The sequence below is a fragment of the Halyomorpha halys genome, unplaced genomic scaffold (genome assembly GCF_000696795.3).
Source record: "Halyomorpha halys isolate HHAL.00 unplaced genomic scaffold, Hhal_1.1 Scaffold29.1, whole genome shotgun sequence".
NCBI lineage: Eukaryota > Metazoa > Arthropoda > Insecta > Hemiptera > Pentatomidae > Halyomorpha > Halyomorpha halys.
This window is the reverse complement of record NW_027115892.1, coordinates 2033491-2052796: the sequence shown is the minus strand read 5'-3', so window position 1 is coordinate 2052796 and position 19306 is coordinate 2033491. Positions and strand designations below refer to the sequence as shown.

General features: G+C 29.4%; 1 protein-coding gene across 2 annotated transcripts in view; it reads right to left on the bottom strand.

Annotated features, from left to right (window-relative positions):
* Positions 1–19306, bottom strand: part of spri (sprint) — a 759753-nt gene that overhangs the window by 670352 nt on the left and 70095 nt on the right. For both annotated transcript variants that reach the window (XM_067052866.1, XM_067052867.1), the window contains exon 2: positions 13066–13142. In XM_067052866.1, coding sequence (XP_066908967.1) covers positions 13066–13131 — 66 coding nt within the window. In that variant the 5' untranslated portion in view covers positions 13132–13142. The remainder of the gene's footprint in view (positions 1–13065; positions 13143–19306) is intronic.

The window sequence follows — 19306 nt, the reverse complement described above, 5'->3', positions numbered from 1 at the left end:
TTCTAAATTAGTTCTTCGATTCCTTCTCTGGTTCCGTGAAGAGATTCGTGTTCATGTTTTATGACGCGTGAGGAGTACTTAACCCCGGTGACTGTTTTCCTTTGGTAAATGAAAGTTGTCTTCCGCCTTCAAATATTAGCCTTCCCTGCTCAGAGTTGGAAAGCTCATTTCTAATTGTGGAGTTCCCCCGCTAGAAGTTAAGGAACACATTCAAAAAAGTTGAAACAAAAGTGTTTTTATTTTATTTTTGTATAATTGTCAGAAATTTGAACTGACTTAAATAAATATTATATATAATCTTTTTACTTTCTAATTGTCGTGATAATAAAGTGTAATAGCGTAAATTGTTCGTAATTAAAAATTTTTATGTTAATGTGAAGAGTGACAAAATAGGGTAATTTTAATGAGTGTTTTGAGACTTAAATTGGATACAATTTATTTTATTTAAACAATTAAATAAAAGAAAGATGTTCTAAAATAATTTAGTTAGATTAAATTGCACTTTTAGTTTTTAATATTAAATAATAAAAATTAATTCGTTAAAATAAAAATTTAACTCACTAGGGGAGGCTATGCACGTGTGTTTACAGATTTTAATGAAACGTATTTTGGTTGTACTAGATCAAAACATATATGACAAGTATCCGAGGGTTTTTACCAATGCGCCCTAGGAACCAATAAAAATAATTTTATATAACTAGATTTTTTTTTATCCTATGCCACCTTTATTCACCAATTACTTAATATAAATGTTGACATAAAAATCAGGGCATATTCGTTTCAGTATCTTTTGAAACACTTAAATACGAATTTTGATATAAATCAAACAGTATACATTTTTGGGCGTGTTTTTACATGACATTTCTTGTCTGCCGATGTTCTGCGTTCATTAAAAAAGTTCATATCATATTGCAACGTTCTTCAAATTTTTTTTAAAAAGCAAGTCAGGTTTTTATTTGTATCTAAAATACGAATTGTCATAAAATAAAACAAATATTTTGTCTGCCTGGTTTAAACAAAATATATTTGGTACCTGTGGTACCTACAAGAGCATTTATAATTTAAGCCAACTGTCTTGCAAAGTGAGATAAAATTTTTGCAGCCCAAAAACCCTTAAATTGTTGCTGTATTTACAATTTTCAAAAAATGCAATAACTTCCAACTTCACGAAATGGTTTAAACCTTTGTAAAGAACTTAAAACCGGAAATATATAATACAACATTTGAAAACATTTTTTTTTATTTACTTTACCAGAAGCAACGTTTAGGTTTTGTAATTTTTTATGCATTTAATTTTATTTAATACGAACAATAATCTTTTGACCATATCTTATGCAAAATAACAAATGGATTAGTACATAATAACCGTTGACTATATGCAAAGCAAAGACAATGTGTATGTATCTATGTGTATTTATTTATTTTGTATACAATAGTATTAAAAATCTTATTATTATGTAAAATATTTTTTCTCGGCTCATACGGCGCATTGGCAAGAACCCTGGGACACATGTTTAATATTTTTCGATCTAGTATCACTAAAAAATTTATTTCATTGTAATTAGTGATCGGTGGGCCTATCATTGTCAGTAATTTTCAAACAGAAAATAAATAAGTGAAATTGCAATGAGCTCTGGCTTCCCCATTTTTTTTTTTTTTTTTTCTGTTTTGCTTTTAATATTCATTTCAATTATTAAGTCAATCAATATAATTATTATATGATTTTGACCATAACCATTAACGATGTGTGATTTAAACACGCTGTACAAGATACTCAATGCTATACTAATATATAACTGAAAAATCTAACTTTTGAGAACAGAATTTAAAATTCGTTTTAGCTTATAATTAAAAATAAATTAAATGGTTTAAAGTCAAACTTATAGTAAATAAATGACTTTCAAATTAATAATTTGACTTCTTTGTAGTTCAAGTTCATTATTTAAATGATAATGGAAAAAGAAAATAATTACATTCATAAAAGATCAAAACAATTAAGCTAAACAGAAGGTGTTTAAAAGATTTTTCCTAACTTTTTTTTACCCACCTTTCCTCAAGATTACTCTCAAGCCTTTTTCTTCGACCTGATAACTTTCTTAATTTCACTTTCCGAGAAATACTAGCACAGTTCATTAACTGCAGTGACATTTTAAACTCTCAAAATGGCTTCCAAACAATTTGATGATAATTCTGCCTAACAACCTTCTTTCTTATTTTATTAAATATAGTACAATAGTTAAAGGAACGGAGCATTCTATCATTTCTTTTTTCGCACAGTAGGCTGCAATTCTCTAGCTTGGAAATAGCAAACTTCTGTACACATTTAAACTATTAGAGGTTCATTCAGAATAATAAATTCCTCAATTAGGTTAGCATTTCATTTAATAAAATCAATCATTTACAATATTCATTATTTAATTTTTTTTTAATAAATACTTGGCTATAAATCGAGTAATATCTAAATTTTTAACTACATGTTTAAACAGGGTACCTCTGAACAAGACCAATTACATCAGAGAGTAACTGCGAATTAATTACTGCAGCGAGAGAGTGATTTGCTTCGGTGATGAGTTAAGAGGGGGAGCCCACTCTCCTGATTACGAGGACATCATCATCATCAACACCTTAGCTAAATGGGAGGGGCATCTTAAGGGTCGTCATGGCGACCAAGGAGGTCCCAATTTTCGAAATGAAAGGAGGTGGTACTCTTTCATGTCAGTGGTTTCTCATATCTTACACGTTCTTTTTAATCTTGCTGATAAACAAAAAAAGGAAACTCGCGGGACTTCCTTATATCTTAGTAAAGGATAAGAAAAAATATTGAATAATTTTATTTTATTTTGCCCTTTCTATTATTGTCTAGGTTTAAAATAAGCAATTTTTAGGTTTTATTAGAGTAAGCTTATAATAAAACAATTTAAATAAATTAAAAAGTAATTGATACTAAATTAATTTTACATCATTGACATCCTAAGTTTGTAGGTACATGTTTGTTTGTTTATTTATTTGTTTTGTTTTGTTCTATATATTAGCCGGCTTTGTATTAAATTTAAGATTTTATTACAAATATTTATTTTTCTCTGTTAAAATAAAAAAAGTAAAATAATTACAAATTTAATGTTAAAATCTTATCATAAATGTACAATACTTTGTTTGCATCGTTAAAAGTTACCAAGTAGTGAAAATAATATGAAATTAAATATTAATACAGCTTAATCCTCCCTGAGTAAGAGCCAATGTGTAACATGCTTGTAAAGAATTGGACATTAACTTAAGTTGATGAAGAAATAGGCGAATATTATTAAAAAGTAAAGAAATAAATTAATTAAATAAATCAATTTTATATCCAAATCCGTCTCAACACTTTTTTTTTTTTTTTAGTCCAACGTTTCGGCCTTTCTAGCCATCTTCAGGGACATCTTCAATACAAAAATCCTTCTCACATTAATTTATAATTTCTATTGCAGGCTATTCCGCCCAGGTCATTTTCTTTATTCAAAGTTTAAAACCTCTTTATTTAAAATTTAAAAACATTAACATTTATTTTTTCTATAAGATTATCAACAGTATAAAACACCACACCATATAACAAACCATTTATAACCTCCCACTCACCAGAGAGCCAAAACGTTGGACTAATGAAAAAATAAAGTGTTGAGACTGATTTGGATATAAAATTGATTTATTTAATAAATATTACCTTGTCTCAAAAAATTTTGAAATAATATAATTAAAATGAAATAAATTAATTTTGATGAAATAACTAAATTTCGAACATTCAATTATTCAACCAAGTATGGCTAGAGCATGTTTTTTCAATATCTATTTTAATTATACCAATTCTCTTATGGAATAACCATTCTTTCAATGCGGAACATAGTCATTTTTTATAAAATATTAACCATCTTATTGGCATCCGGTGAATAAAAACCAAAATATACCTTTTTTGTTATTATTCCTCTTATTTTAGACGAAATATTTGGAAAAATATTTTATATAGCTTCATTTCTATAAATTTTATTCAGAAAAAGTGTTTCCTCACTAATTTATTACTTTAGATTTTTTGTTCTTCATCGGATTTTGAGAATTTGATCAACAGGAATACTACATTTATTTTATCACATTTATTCTATATAAGGTATGACTTCACCTTTCTCAATCTTGGCAGTTCTCCTTGGATTTTTTTTTAAATACACTTCTTTTATTTACTTTTTTTACGTTGTGACAAGAACTTCTTGTCACAACAATAAGGATACAAACTATGGAACTCTGGTTATGAATCGATTTAAAGATATTTAGATTATCAAGATATTAAAAAAATAACAATGTCAAGAACAGGGTAAATGGTTTGAAGTTAATGTTATAAAACGGACTCACACCCTGCCCTTGAGGAACAAAAACACTTCTTAAAAGTAATACCTTTTTCACATACACTAAGAACCGAGTAGGCCTTGAAGGCACCCTTGAATATAAATACCGGCGTAGATCATCTTAAACCATGATCCCTTGTCTAATATAAAACTCAAGATGACATCCAAAAAAGGCATTTGTCAGTACGAGAATAGGGAGGTTTAAGGAGAGGGGGTTGGCTGCTTCGCCTGGAATTTTGCATGGAAATTAAATCCGTTAGATATCGCTGCTGTTCTCTCCATGATAAATCGTGCTCTCTCATGTTTGAAGAATACCAATGGTCGCTTCCATTAAAACGAAATCTATCTCTTATCTTTTCCTGCCTTATGTGTTGTTCTTGAAACTGGTTTTATATCCAACTTATGGTACTCTCGGAGTCATTGAATGTTATGGATGATTCAGATAAAATTAGTGAATCAATTTATCGAGAATTAATACAAATAATTTATAATACATGAAGTAAAAATTAAAATTATAGAGATAAAACATTCATACGAAATATTTTTTTTTTTAATTACTATATTTTTTATTTTTTTTTTTTTCTGAAAAAGTAAATAAAGGATAGGCTCACATCGTCATAATTCAGCCAACCTCTCCAGCTGTTAAAATTTTAATTTAAATTTTGTCAATATAGTTTATGCCAGTTTTGAAGGTTTCACATTCCAGTTGGCAGTTGCATAACATTGCATAGAAGTTAGCAACGACAGCGTTGGTCAAGTAACCATGTTCAGTCTTCCAATATTAACTTGAGATCAAAGAGTCCAATATGTTAAAATGGCTCCATCTAATGAATGAAATCATCAAAAACGAAATTCTAAATTCTGCTAATAGATGGCATGAAATACAATGCTTTGAAACTTTGAACTCAATTCTCACAATAATTTCGTATAGATCAATGAGATTATCAACGCCTCAGTTATCCTCAATACCTTCCATTAAGATTATATGAGCCGTTGAGAACAAAATATGTGTAAGTCAGTATGTTATCATCCCAGTTAAATTTCATTTAAAAAATAATAATTAAATTCATTACTGGTCACATTAACTTTAAATGGCTTAAAAAAGTTAGATATACTTATCACCGAGTAGTTTTCAAAGAAAATCTGTTATTATTAACTAAATTATTTATATAAATTCTCTCGGTCTTGAATATTTTTAACTCCCGCTTTTGACTTACACTATTTTTGTATTACACATCTTATGCATATATAAGATGAAAGTCATAACTTTCATCTCATTATGCTAAACATCGCCAATTTCAACTATAACTAATATTTTTTATAATATTACAAAAATATTGTTCCAGGCCTACCTTCTACGCCATAATCCCTAATGATAACCTGAAACTCAGGTCGAAACGTCGCCATAAAATAAATAAATATGGTTTTGTTTATTTATGTTGTTCTTTCCTGACCGCACCCCCCGACAAACTTCTCCAATCATTTTTTTATAATAGGTTAGTCGCTATTTTCTGAATTTAATGAGAGATTTCTGAATTTTTTACTTGCGACTTTTTGGGGTTTCTGTTTGTTGCCTTCGCTCTCATAATTATGAACGAAAGTATTGATCTATTTTAATGATTTATATTTAAAAGAAATAAGTAATTGAGATACAATTTTTATAATTATCATACGTTTTCGGTTTAACAGTTATCTTTCCTTCTAATGTTCTAATGTTTCCAAAAGTCTATATATATATTATATAGTACTACTACTATAGTGAGGTGTAGATAGTTGACCGTAGATTAATGCTTGAAGAAGTTTGTCGGGGGGTGCGGTCAGGAAAGAACACCATAAATAAACAAAACCATATTTATTTATTTCATACCGACGTTTCGACCTGAGTTTCAGGTCTTCATCAGGGGTTGTGACGAATTCGTTACCAATCTTCCCTCTACGCCACAAACTTCTTCAAGTACTACTATAGTACTATATTTATGTAAATTAATCACTAGTTATTATGAACATTAAATATCATAAAGATTCATGGCAGAATATTATTGAAACTACTTTTTAGAAGGTTGCTTATTATAATTGGTTGAATGAAAACAATATTAAGCTAGTTGCTCTAAGTTCCCTGACGATAAATAAGGGAAATAATAAACTCTTGAGCTTTGGCACCCTTATCAACCGCAGTCCGCAGGTGGCCCTTCCGACATTCGAGCACTTGAAAACGCATTAAATTTTCATCCGCCCTAAAATACAGCCCTTCACTGTAAAATACGCTCCTACGGAAAAGTATTAAAATTTGCAGCCTGAGCCCAGGTGTGCGCGCTCCCTCAGGTTCACAAATACCGTCACTCAAAGCTTATACCCTGAAGTTTATAAAAAAATAAATTACAAAAGAGCTTCAAGAATAATGAGGAAATAAATCTTAATTGCCACCATATCATACTACTGTATATTAAAAATATAAATAAACTAAACTGATAAAACGAAATTAGTGTGAAAGAACAATGATAGGTTCGCCCATAAAAATATATTAATTATATGATTGTACAATGAAATTACACAAATGTAAAAACAACTAGATTTTTTTTTATTAATTATTTTACATTGGATATTTTAGTGCAATTATGTTTTATTGATTCATAATACTAATATAAAAAAATATATAATCAATTCTGTACCTCTACAACTTATGAAGAGACAGGAGTGCATTGTAAGGAAGTACTGTTTCTTGAACAACGGTTGTATAAGAATATAGTTCAAGATCATACTCAACCGCCAGATTTTTTCCCAATTTATAAATGCTGGAAGGACCCCGGAGGCGTTCCGAACCCACAGGGTTGATTCACGGTACAATAACAGAATAAATAACTATCTACCATAGAGAGATTCAAACTCGGATACTGCGAGTTAGTATTTTAGCCAACAAAAATTAAATCTCAGTAATACATGAGATAGGGTTAGAACGACAGTAATGCAAGTTAAATTTGGTTCATTGCTAGAATGTGATTTTTTCAAAAAATTACATAGATGAGATAAGAGTATAAAATAAATATGTCATATTTATAAAAAAATTCATTATTTCACAATAAACCAAATTTGATTTGTCCCACTGTCATTTTAATCATCTCATATACAATTCTAGAAAAATTTAACAAATATCAATTCATTATGAAAAATGGAAATATGTCTATAGGGAAACTAATGTGGTAAAATGTTAATAAAATATAGTTTGTAAGATTTGAGATATATAGAACCTCACTAAATAAAAAACAGCTTAATATGTTACCCTCCCTACAGATTGTAAGCTATCTCAATTGGATACTAAGCAAAATATGATTCAAGACTATTTCAAAATAAATTTCTTACATACATTTTCCTTTATATTCCTCTATTTTTGAAAATTATTTATTTGTTTCAAACGTATAATTTTGAGTGAGAACAGTTGTTTAAAGTTCGTTGGAGCAATTTTAAATTTCATTGATGTTAAGGATTCAATAAACTAAGTTTTAACTATTAAAAAAGGCAGGAAGATACCATGATTTGTCTCACTGTCATTTTAATCATCTTTTATATACAATTATTTATCGCATGAAGATTATGAAGAATAATCTTTGTATTGAATGTTCACTACTTCTTGACTTGGAAGTATTGTTTCTTACGAGGTTATGCCAGGAGATGATAGGAACAGAATCAAGCTGATTACCTAATATATTATGTATCTGGTAGCCATTTCTACTAAATCTTTACTAATAAACTTAAATTCCATATTTTCGGAGATAATTACCAACTATGGATGTCTATATTCAATACCAACCCGATTTTAATAGTTTTTTCCTGACCACCACTCCAAGTACTTTTAATAATAATTGTTTGTTAGACAGAGAAATACTTAATTGCTAGAAAAAATGCTACCCAAATACAATGGGTTGCTATTACACACAGCGCATTAAAATACTATACTATCTTAAAATACAATATAAAAAATAATATAAAAGAAACACATTGGTACAATATTTACAACACATTTTTTTATATAACTAAATTACATTGAATTTGAAATTTGATTTTTGTGTTTATTTCTTCTTCCTTTGTATTTTTTTTTCCTTTTTGCTTTGTTATTAACACTATCTATCTTCTCCTCTCATTATATCCCACTTTAGAATATTTCATATTCCATTTTTCCGGTGTTCTGTCACCGATATAGAGTGCTCTTCACAAGTTTTATATTAAATTTATGGACTCATTCAAAATCGATACTTTCAGTAAGCACATATAAAGAAATAATAATAAAACGTTGTAAATACATGAAAATGTAGAAACTAATTAAAATAGAATAACAATTAACAATGTTGACACCAAATAAATAGGTTAAAACTAATAAATAAATACAAAAAGGATAAAAGTAGTTTAAAACAAATTAATTATTAAGGTAAATAAATAAGTACTCAACTAATTTCCATGAATATGATAATGTATAACGCCAGGGAGTCCAGGATAATATTTTCGTCCTTTCTGTCTTCTAAAAGCTCCTATTAATTCTAGATATCTATGGACCTTTATTCCAGTCCTCCCTTCTCCATATTCTTATGAAATCATAACTCTATTCCACTCTAAATCAATTTATATACCTATATGTAATATTAAACTTTAATTTTCATGGTTTAAATAAAATAACTTCTATCCAATCTAAATCTCAAAAAAATATTTATTTATTTAAAAATCCAACGTTTCGGCTAATTCAGCCATCCTCAAGGACAATCTATCACATTAAAGCTTTTATTATACATAGATTTTTATAAATTTTAACAAATAACATTATTATTAATAAAATAGCATACCTTAAATTTAAATTGCTTCATCAATAATTAAAAAACTTTTTGAAGGCTATTCTGTCCAAGTCATCAATTTTAGTCAAAATTGTAGATTTTGACAACACAATGATTTCAGATAAAGAAAATAATACTATTTCAAAATTTTTCGAGACCAGGTAATATTTATCAATTAATTAATTTAATATCCAAAATAGTCTCAACACTATATATTTATTTATTTGTCCTACGTTTCGGCCCTTCCAGCCATCCTCAGGGACATCTTCAACATAAATTTCCTCTCACATTAATTGTTTTCTCCTTGCAGGCTATTTTGCCCAGGTCAATATATTTATTTAAGTCAAAAACCTTTCTATTTAAAATTTTAAAAAACCATTCACTTATCTATTCTATAATATTGTCCACACTATAAAAACCCACACCATATAACTTGGTGGTTATAACCATATGGTGTGGGTTTTTATAGTGTGGACAATATTATAGAATAGATAAGTGAATGGTTTTTTAAAATTTTAAATAGAAAGGTTTTTGACTTAAATAAAGATATTGACAATTGGGGACTCCAAATATGAATCGTACAAAGCAATTATTATTATTATTATTAATTATTAACTGTTTTAATTTTGCATCAAGGTCCCCAGAGACAAATAATCAAACTACACAGCAATAGTCAAAGTGGGGGAATATTAAGGAAGTAACCAGGAGCCTACGGGCTTCAAAAGGCCGAAACGTTGGACCATTGAAGAAATAAAAAATGTTTTGAGACAAATTGGATATAAGTTATTTTATTTAAATAATCATAACCAGTCTCAAGAAAGTGTATAGATTATATATAATTTAATTTTCATTTTATTTATTTACTTCTTGATTATCGTAGGTTACTATTTCCGTAACTTATAGTAAGGTGGAATAAATTCCAGGATAAACAACTGTATTTCAATTAATCCTTTAATTTCGTTCCTTAATTTTAAAGTGGTCAGATTCAATCCATAAGGATCTCATGTCTCTAGAGCCGATCCACATATAAATTTTCTACAACAGCCGGAGCATGAACTTGGACCCAGGTGAGGTTTGAGTGGCTAATATGGTAACACAATCCTTGAAAAGCTGTCATAAAGAAGGTTATTGTTGGATAGGGGATTGAGATTTAGACTGAATTATGATTTAAAATTTTATGAGTATAGATATTTTTAAAAAAATGTTATTATTATTAACATAAGTTTCTTAATTTAAGTGTCTAGTCAGGTAGCGTATCATTATGGTGACAGATGGTACAGATAAAATGTAAGCAATTAATCTTTAATTTAAATTAATATCAATCGATCATTTTGTATGTTTAATTCACTATCCTATGTCACAATTTAGTTAGATGTTTTTGCATAGTGAATAGAATAGGAAACCATGTTGAAAAGCAACACAATTCGCTGATAATCTACATTGGGTTTGGACCGTCAATGCATTTAATTACAATACATCTGAAATTTAATTATAATTGCCTTACCAATATTAATTTCTTAATAAAGTTTGATCTAAATTATCGCCTCTCAACTCAGCTAAGGGCAACTTTAATCCAGGAGGACACTTAAGCCCGCCAGTTATTAAGTACCCAAACACGGGACTATTATCGTAGGAACGGTATTACACCGGGCCTTTATTGCACCACAAATCTTCTCCAGCGAGGACTTTACTTTAATAATTTCTCTCAAAAAGGCCGTTGAATAATTCAGTAGGCAGCGGGCATCTCCTGACTTAGTCATTGATGAAACAGCTAATTGTATTTGGCAGCCTCTCAAATGTTTAATTTTTTTTCCTCTCCTTCATTTTATTCCTAAACGGTTACTTTAAGGTGGAAGGCAATTTTTTTTCGTTTAAAATTCAATTTGGTGCTGGGTACGGCCATCAACAGGTATTCTATTAACACTCTCAAGAGATTGATTGGCCAAACACAGCCACAAGTTGTAGTGCAACTTCTAGTATTACAATGCACACATCGATTAGGCCTATAAAGGCTGGCAATTTGCAAAGTCTATTTTGTAAATTAATAACTATACTATTCAATATTTGACAGAAAAACTATTAATTAATAAATTAACATTTTAGCTTCCATTTCTTTGCAGATGCTAGGATCAAATTCCTCATCATCAGACTTCATATTTACACATTCATCATATTCTCTTCTATTTAAAAATTTAATCTAAATTATATCTGTTGTGCGTCTAAATGTCTATTGTAAATGTTCCTGTTTCATGTAATATAAAAGTATTAATGTAAATTGCTTTCAATTCAATTTAGTCTTTATATTTTAAAACAAATAGAACGCTGAAATTATTTCTACTTTTACTGAACTTTAAAAATATAATAAACCATTCTGGTTTATATGACCTGATCAATTATCGTTCACGCTGTCATACTCTTACTGAACAATGATTTAATATTACAAATATTTATAAGATATTGAATTATTAAACACTATGTATAAAAAACAATACAGAAAAATCAGGACTTACTAAATCAAAATAAAATTTACAGTTAAATATGTGTACACCACGCATTTAATTAAATTATCCACTAGATATTTACTCTTTATTAAAAAAATGTTCCATCAATACATAATATAATTTATTATATTATATATAATTAATATTTTTTTTAATAATATCTATTGGACTGAATATTGTTTGATGTAAGGTTACACAATTGTGTGTTGTTTTTTTAATTCCTCCTACATAGATTTTTTTTTTGTATTCCATTCCTTTAAATATAATAAATAAAAAATATACCTATTGTAGTGAAATTGTGCTTCTACTATACAATTTCACTACAATAGGTATATTTTTCTACCAAACATAATTTTTAAAAATCTTTAAAACTATAATGAAGACAAATCTTTTCAGTTTTACTTTACAGTTCGAGAATATAAAAGAAATACGACAGATAATCATAAAAATATGATTTTTTTCAAAAAGTGAGAAACAGAAAGGATTAAATCACGTTTAACTACCGTAACTTCACCTCACATTCAAGAAAGTAGACAGCAACAATTACCAGGGGCTTCAGTGGCGGAAAGCAATGACGTCATAGTGAAAATAGTATGATCAACCGAAGAATCGTGGTTGAGAACATATTACAATACGAAAACATCACAGTTTTGAACCTGTCGCAGAAAAGCTACATTTTATTTATAAAATTATCTTAATTTTAATTTACACAGGTTAAACAATGACCTTGAACAGAGAATGTGGGAAGATCCTATGGATCTGGAAGAGAAAGGTGCTTCCCATAGTAATTATAGATGGCCAATGGAAAACAAGAAAGAATACAAAACTACGGTACCTATACAATGAAAAGGATATAGTCACTAAAGTTAAATAAATTTGCATAAGATCACTTTGACACGTAGAAAGGATGAAAAAGATATAAATATAAAGAAACTATTAAAGAGCAAACTAGGAGGTAAAAAAATAAAGAATGACCCAGATTGTGATGGATTGATTGGACCGAAGACAATCTATAGAAGATAGGAATCGGAAATTTGAGTAATCGAACTGATGGAAGGATTGGAGAGGCATTGTTGAATAGCCAATGGCTTAACAAGTGATTCAGAACCACAAAAAAAAACTAATAATATAGACGCACATTAATAAAAAAATATTATTTTCATAACTTTGAATTAATGATATTATTATTTATTTGTAGCAATAAACGTGTAAAGTTTGTTAGTTCCAAATTCCAATATATTTTTTTAATAATTAGTATTATAATATATTACATATATTTCACCAATTAATAACACAATGTTTCATTGGTTTTCCACATTACATCTACATAATTAACTTCAACAACTATATACACATGATTTTATTAGCATCTCTTACCACCAAGTAAGCTGAGGAGTTAGAAGACGCCCGCTTATGTCCTTGTTGATCCCCCATAGTGCGCATCCTAGCCACCTCTGAAACATTAGTAAAAGATTTTTAAAATGGTCATGGTTTTATTTGTATGCACAAAGATTACATTTACATATATATTATACATAGATGTAATATTTTGAATTTAAAAATTACTATTAAGAGTAATAACATAGCTAACACGTAAAGTAAATAAGTTGGATATTAAAAATGCTATTTATTTTATTAGAGCAGAAGCCCTATACAACTAAATTTGGCCTCAACTTAATCCAGTTACATATTAATCACTAACATCAATACATAATAAGGTGATATACAAAATTCAATTCTGTCCCAGGCATTTACAGGTGAAATTGCTTACAACGTAGGAAATGCAACTTCATCTCAAAGACTGAATCCAAGACTAATGTTGGACATTTATTTATTGTATTATTTATTTATTTATAATTAGTTATTTTAGACCCCTAGTTATTTTTTATTATATTGATCAATTAATTATTATTTTAATTTGATAAATATTAATTGTGTTTTAGGTAATTTATTTTTCTTTCATTATTATTTGGATAATTATCATAATTGTTTTGGTTTTTTAACTATTTTTTTATTATTTAAAATTATTCAATAATTATAATTATGTAAATGGTTAGGGATGTCTTTTGCAAGAGACTAAACTTCCTACATTATCAATTGTTATAAAAAATATTTAAATAATTATATAAGGTAATACAAAAATACATATATACTAAATTTAAATTAAATATGTCCTAATAATATAAATAAATGACCTGTAAAAAAGGTTTTCAAAATGTATGCTATATGAATGTTTCAATTTAAAAAATAACGTTTCGAAAAAAACCATCGAAGTGTTTAGAAGATTATTTCCTCGGCGTATGAAGCATATGAGCTCTTTATCCAGTAAAGAGTGGAGCTGACTCGAGCTGAACGAATATAACAGCTTAAACCACTAAACCTCGGAGGGAAGGTAAGGATAATTCATCCTTTAATAAAAAAAGTTCTTCCGGCATTCTATAAAGTAATCCTGCGTAAGAGGAGATGAAAGAGGTGAAGCTAACTCGATAAAGGAGGGCAGATAGCGATTCAAATGGAGCACCCTCCAGGTCTGCATCCGGCCTTATCGGGTTTTACGGTCGGTCGGTCGCTCTTCAGAGGATCACCAACACCAGGAGACGGTGGAGAAAGGTTGGTCCAGAGATCTCCAGAGAGCTGTGGTAAGAATCACGCAGCGCAGTAACTGAAGAAGTACATTATGACTTTAAATTCATAATTTTGTTTTGAGTATAAGATATTCTAATTATCCAAATAAATTCCACATCTAACTACCCTTAATATAGTCGAAGAAGGAATCTGTATATTTTTCTACACAAGAATTATTGTATGAGGAGAAGATGGTTGGGGGTGCGGCCAATGAAAAACACCAATAAGTTCGATTAACTTATTTTAATGTGCCAACGTTTCGGCTAGAGTTTCTAGCCTTCTTCAGGGCTAAAAACAGAACAAGATAACACAGTAAGTAGAGAAAAACCTATTTACCTATGTATACATTTTATTTCCCGCTTCTCTCATCACTTCATTTTATTAATTCTATTTTGTAAAATTATTCATTTTATGTGTAAAATTATTCTGTTTATACTTTCCTTTTTATTTTTTTTTTCTATACTTACTGTGGTTGTCATCTTGTTCTGATTTTAGCCCTGAAGAAGGCTAGAAACTCTAGCCGAAACGTTGGCACATTAAAATAAGTTAATCGAACTTATTGGTGTTTTTCATTGACCGCACCCCCAACCATCTTCTCCTCATTCATCATCCACGGTCAACTATCTCTCATAATTAAGAATTATTGTAGTTTAATGAATAAAAGTAATTTTCTATACGCAAATAAAATATTTAAAACTTTGTAGTGAAAATGTGAACAGAGTCCAAAGACAAGAAATTTGGAAATCGACAAAACCACCGATACTTATGGTGGGAATATTGTGCACAACACCGGTTGCAAGTTGGTTGGGCGCACCCCAGCCACAGAACTTAGAAATTCCATTAGGGCAATTGGAGTAAAAGCCTCGCTCCAAAACTCGCTTACGGATAGGAATTCATAATGATATTTTATAGATATATTTTGTTTATAGTTTATGTTTTATCATTTGCATGTTTTCTGTCATTCTTTACGAGATGGTCAATATGTTTATCCTCGTCGCCGAAAATTGGGTATCAGAGTAAACACACAAGTAACTCACTTGAAAACACACTGTAACCTTCTACAAAAGAGGTACATAACAATGTGACCTATCTATTTTTTGTCTATTTGCTCATCTCATCCATTCACATGATTTTATATATATTTTTTTATTAACTGATTCGAAATCCGATTTTAATTTCGTTATTTTTTTTTAACATTTGATAAATATTGTATACAAATGCTCAAATAGTGTTTTATTTAATTTTAGTTTATGATTTGTATTTGGAATAACATACTATCTATATAAAGAACGAGTGCAGACTCCATAGAAATCACTTTTATATTAAAATCATTGTACTCATCTATTACCGATAGTTATTATCTAAGTTAAGAAAATGTTTAACTATTTTCCATTGTTTTTGAAGATCAATACTTGATGAGGTACAGTAATATTATTTACAATGGTATAGAAAACTATGTGGAAAGGCAAGGTGACTAATCACCTTGAGATATTACTATCTATTAAAGTAGAACTGAGGCACGTTGGAGTACTGGTTTGATTGCGGGCTTTAATACGGTTCTCTTTTATCTCTTGTAAAGTCACGAAATGAATTCCGACGTCCCACTCTAGATATAATAAACTGTAGGATTAGCCCACATTTATAGGACATACAAGGGCGTTAAGTAACAACTTTATCTCGGTAATTTCTCAGTTGAGACAGTGGCGTAGCGGATTACCCTCTGGGATGCAGGAAAATTTCGCCGCCCCTTTATTTAGGTATTTCAATTTAAACACGGAGAATAGACAGTGATTTAAAAGAAATTGTTGGCACGATATTTAACGCATATTCTAGAGGTTAAAAATAAATAAGTCATGAAATGAAATGAGGAATACATGGTTGGGGATATTGTCAGTAGACATACATAAATAAGTAAAAATTAAAAAAAAAAAAATAAAATAAACTAACTCGGGAATATAAATAATGAAATGAATGAAGAAGAATGTAGTTGATACTAATATAAGATAAAATACAATATTTGTTTAAGTAAGGCGCCCCCTCACTTCTGAAAGGAAATTCATGATGCCATCTAGTGGCAAAGATATGCAGTAAGAAGCCTGGGCAGCCATCTTGGTCCCGACAACAAAGGGGTTAGTACCAGAAAAGAAGCCACCCTGACCTGTACCGGAGAAGAAGAGGACAGAACTCTTCAACAAGGTCTCTTCTCATAATGATGAGGGAGTAAACCTTAGAGACTAAGGCGAGAGAGGCGGCGGCGGCAGGAGGATGAGAAGAGAGAACCCTACTGCCATAATCACATGGACATTAGAACCAACCTTCAAGCTCCATAGAATCCACCAAGTAAACTGTAATCTTCAATTAATGTAATAAAACCAGATTTACAACTAACCAACTAACATATATTGTAACTATTGTGCTCAAATCTTAAAACAAATTGTGTCAGAAAACTTTAATGAGAATAGAGGTTATTTCATTTTAAAACCATATGATATCAAGTTATTTAAATACAGTCCACTCCATCATTACCAGCAAACTATCAGTAATACCTTAATTTGAACCAGCTTATCAGTATAATAATTAATTTGGGTAATATCCCCCAATTTTTACTCCGGGGAATACCTAAATTAAACAATATTTGCTATTTTTTAATAATTTCTTTTGTATGATTTTTACTCAACAATTTTTTTTTTATTTTATTTGAATAACCAACATAACATAACAGCCTTAGTTCACAGAAAAAGAAAATAATAAACTAAGTAGAAAGTAGTTGATATTCATAGAAGATATATAATTGTAGAGTTAAGAATCATACAAAAGAAATTATTTTAAAAAATGGCAAATGATAAAATTGTATCAATATATAAAATGGAAAATATTATATATTATCTTATGTTAGTATCAACAACTATCTACTTAATTAGGGAAGTGACGGCCGTGTGGGTTGGGGCGCAGGTTCCACTGCACTCGGCTTGGAACGTTGTGGGTTCGACTCCCACCAGGGCAGCTAACATTCATTTTTCGGTCGGTTCCTATGAGGGATTAATTATATATACCATATTTAACAGAGATTAAGAGGCGCATTATATGCAGTAAGTAATATGGAACTTAATTTTGGTTTACATGATTTCACAACTTCCATTTTTGGATAATCTAACTAACTATCTTAACCCAACAAATTTACTTCCACAAAAGTGAAACGAATAGTTCTAAAGAATTATTAGATACAACAGAAACATTTAGCGATACTGAATGTTTGGTCATAGTTAGTGAAGCAAATAGACTGGTCCATTTGCCGGACCTTAGGTAAGTTAAATTACATGAAATGTCAAGCTCCGATGGGCTGTTACTAAAGTTGATACCGGATCCTTCAATTTCTTATGAACTATAATGGTACAAATTTTAAGAAACATTATCAGTCATACTGTATCAAATAGCATCAATGTTTTTAAAATACCAGAACCATAGTGGTCAGTGAATTCAATAGGAAGAATGTATTAGTTGGTTCATTGAGAAACAACACCTATATTAGGGGTATTCATGATGTTGTGTTAAATGTTATATGTTTTACCATGTTAAATGTTATAACTATAGGATTGTGAGCAGCCCTATTTGAAGTCATGTTAAACGTTAAATGCATAAGAGTCCCTAGCAGATTTTCTCAGCAACTTGTTGTATAAGCCTTTATGTTTATAACCTTCCTTCTAGACCCTCATGTTATTGTTTACTTCAGTTTTGATTTAAGTAATTAATTAAAACATGCCTAGAGTGAGTGAAAAGTGGAATTTGTGTGAAAGTTTAGCTTATGAGTGTCTTATTGATCTTCAAACTTGTGAAGAAGAGAATGAAGATGAGCTAATTGACAACTGTATTGAATGTCACAACAACTAATATGGCGGCGATCTCAACTGGTCTATTGTGTGACGTCATTCTCGATTTAACTGACCAAGTAACAGACTCTCAGCCATGTTAAATGTTATTTCGTTTTACCACGGCAAAAGAAGGCAATTTTTTTCGATTTAACACGAGTTTTTCCATTTAACACGCTTTAACATAGATCATGAATACCCCTATTACAATCAAGCATGTTGGAATAAAAATAATTCTATTAGAGAAAGAAACTAAAATTATATACAGTTAGAAAAAATAACATAATATCTCATCGAAAAAACATCGATTTATTCAAAATTTATTACAATAACATACCTTCACACCTCTGATGTTGTTTTGGAAAAAATAATATCTTAAAGATCTCATGGTTTCAATTTCCATTTTCCAATTAAAAATAACAGCTGCACAATGAATTATTTATTGCATGAGAAAATAACAATCATTAAAAAGTTTTACAAAGCCCAGAAAAACAGGTGCATGGTAATGTCAAGTTCCGTTGAACCAGAATATGGTTTGATACAAAATCTAGAAAACAATTAGAACAGAAGTGTCTATGAAGAACATCGGATGAATTTTACATCTAGATTTCACAGATCGATGGGGTAGGGTTTAGTTGTTTTTCCTGGTCGATCACAAAAGATTTTCTGAGTTCGATTTGTTTAAAATTAAAAACAAATCCAATCCAGCCACTTTCAAATAAAACAATCAATATTTTATTATAATATATGTTTTTATTCTAAAAGTATGAATTAAAAATTGTATTTACCATGAAAAAAAAGGTATTTATTTACCTAAAAGGTATTTAATAGCAAGTTTTTTTTAAAACATGGAAACCTCACCAAAGTTGAAAAAGTACTCTCAGATAAAATTTCTCTTTAAATTTGCGAATTAATCTTTTCTCCCGTAATAGAAAATTACATTATTATTAATGTATTTGGTAATGACGGTACCAGTAACGTCCTCATCAGAAAATAATTCCCTAAAAAATATTCAATTTGATTAATGCTTGATCATTATTTCTTGAAAATAACCTTAAGTTGAATCGAAATGTGAAAATAAACAAGTAAAATTCAATATATATTTTTGTTATTAACAGTTATATATA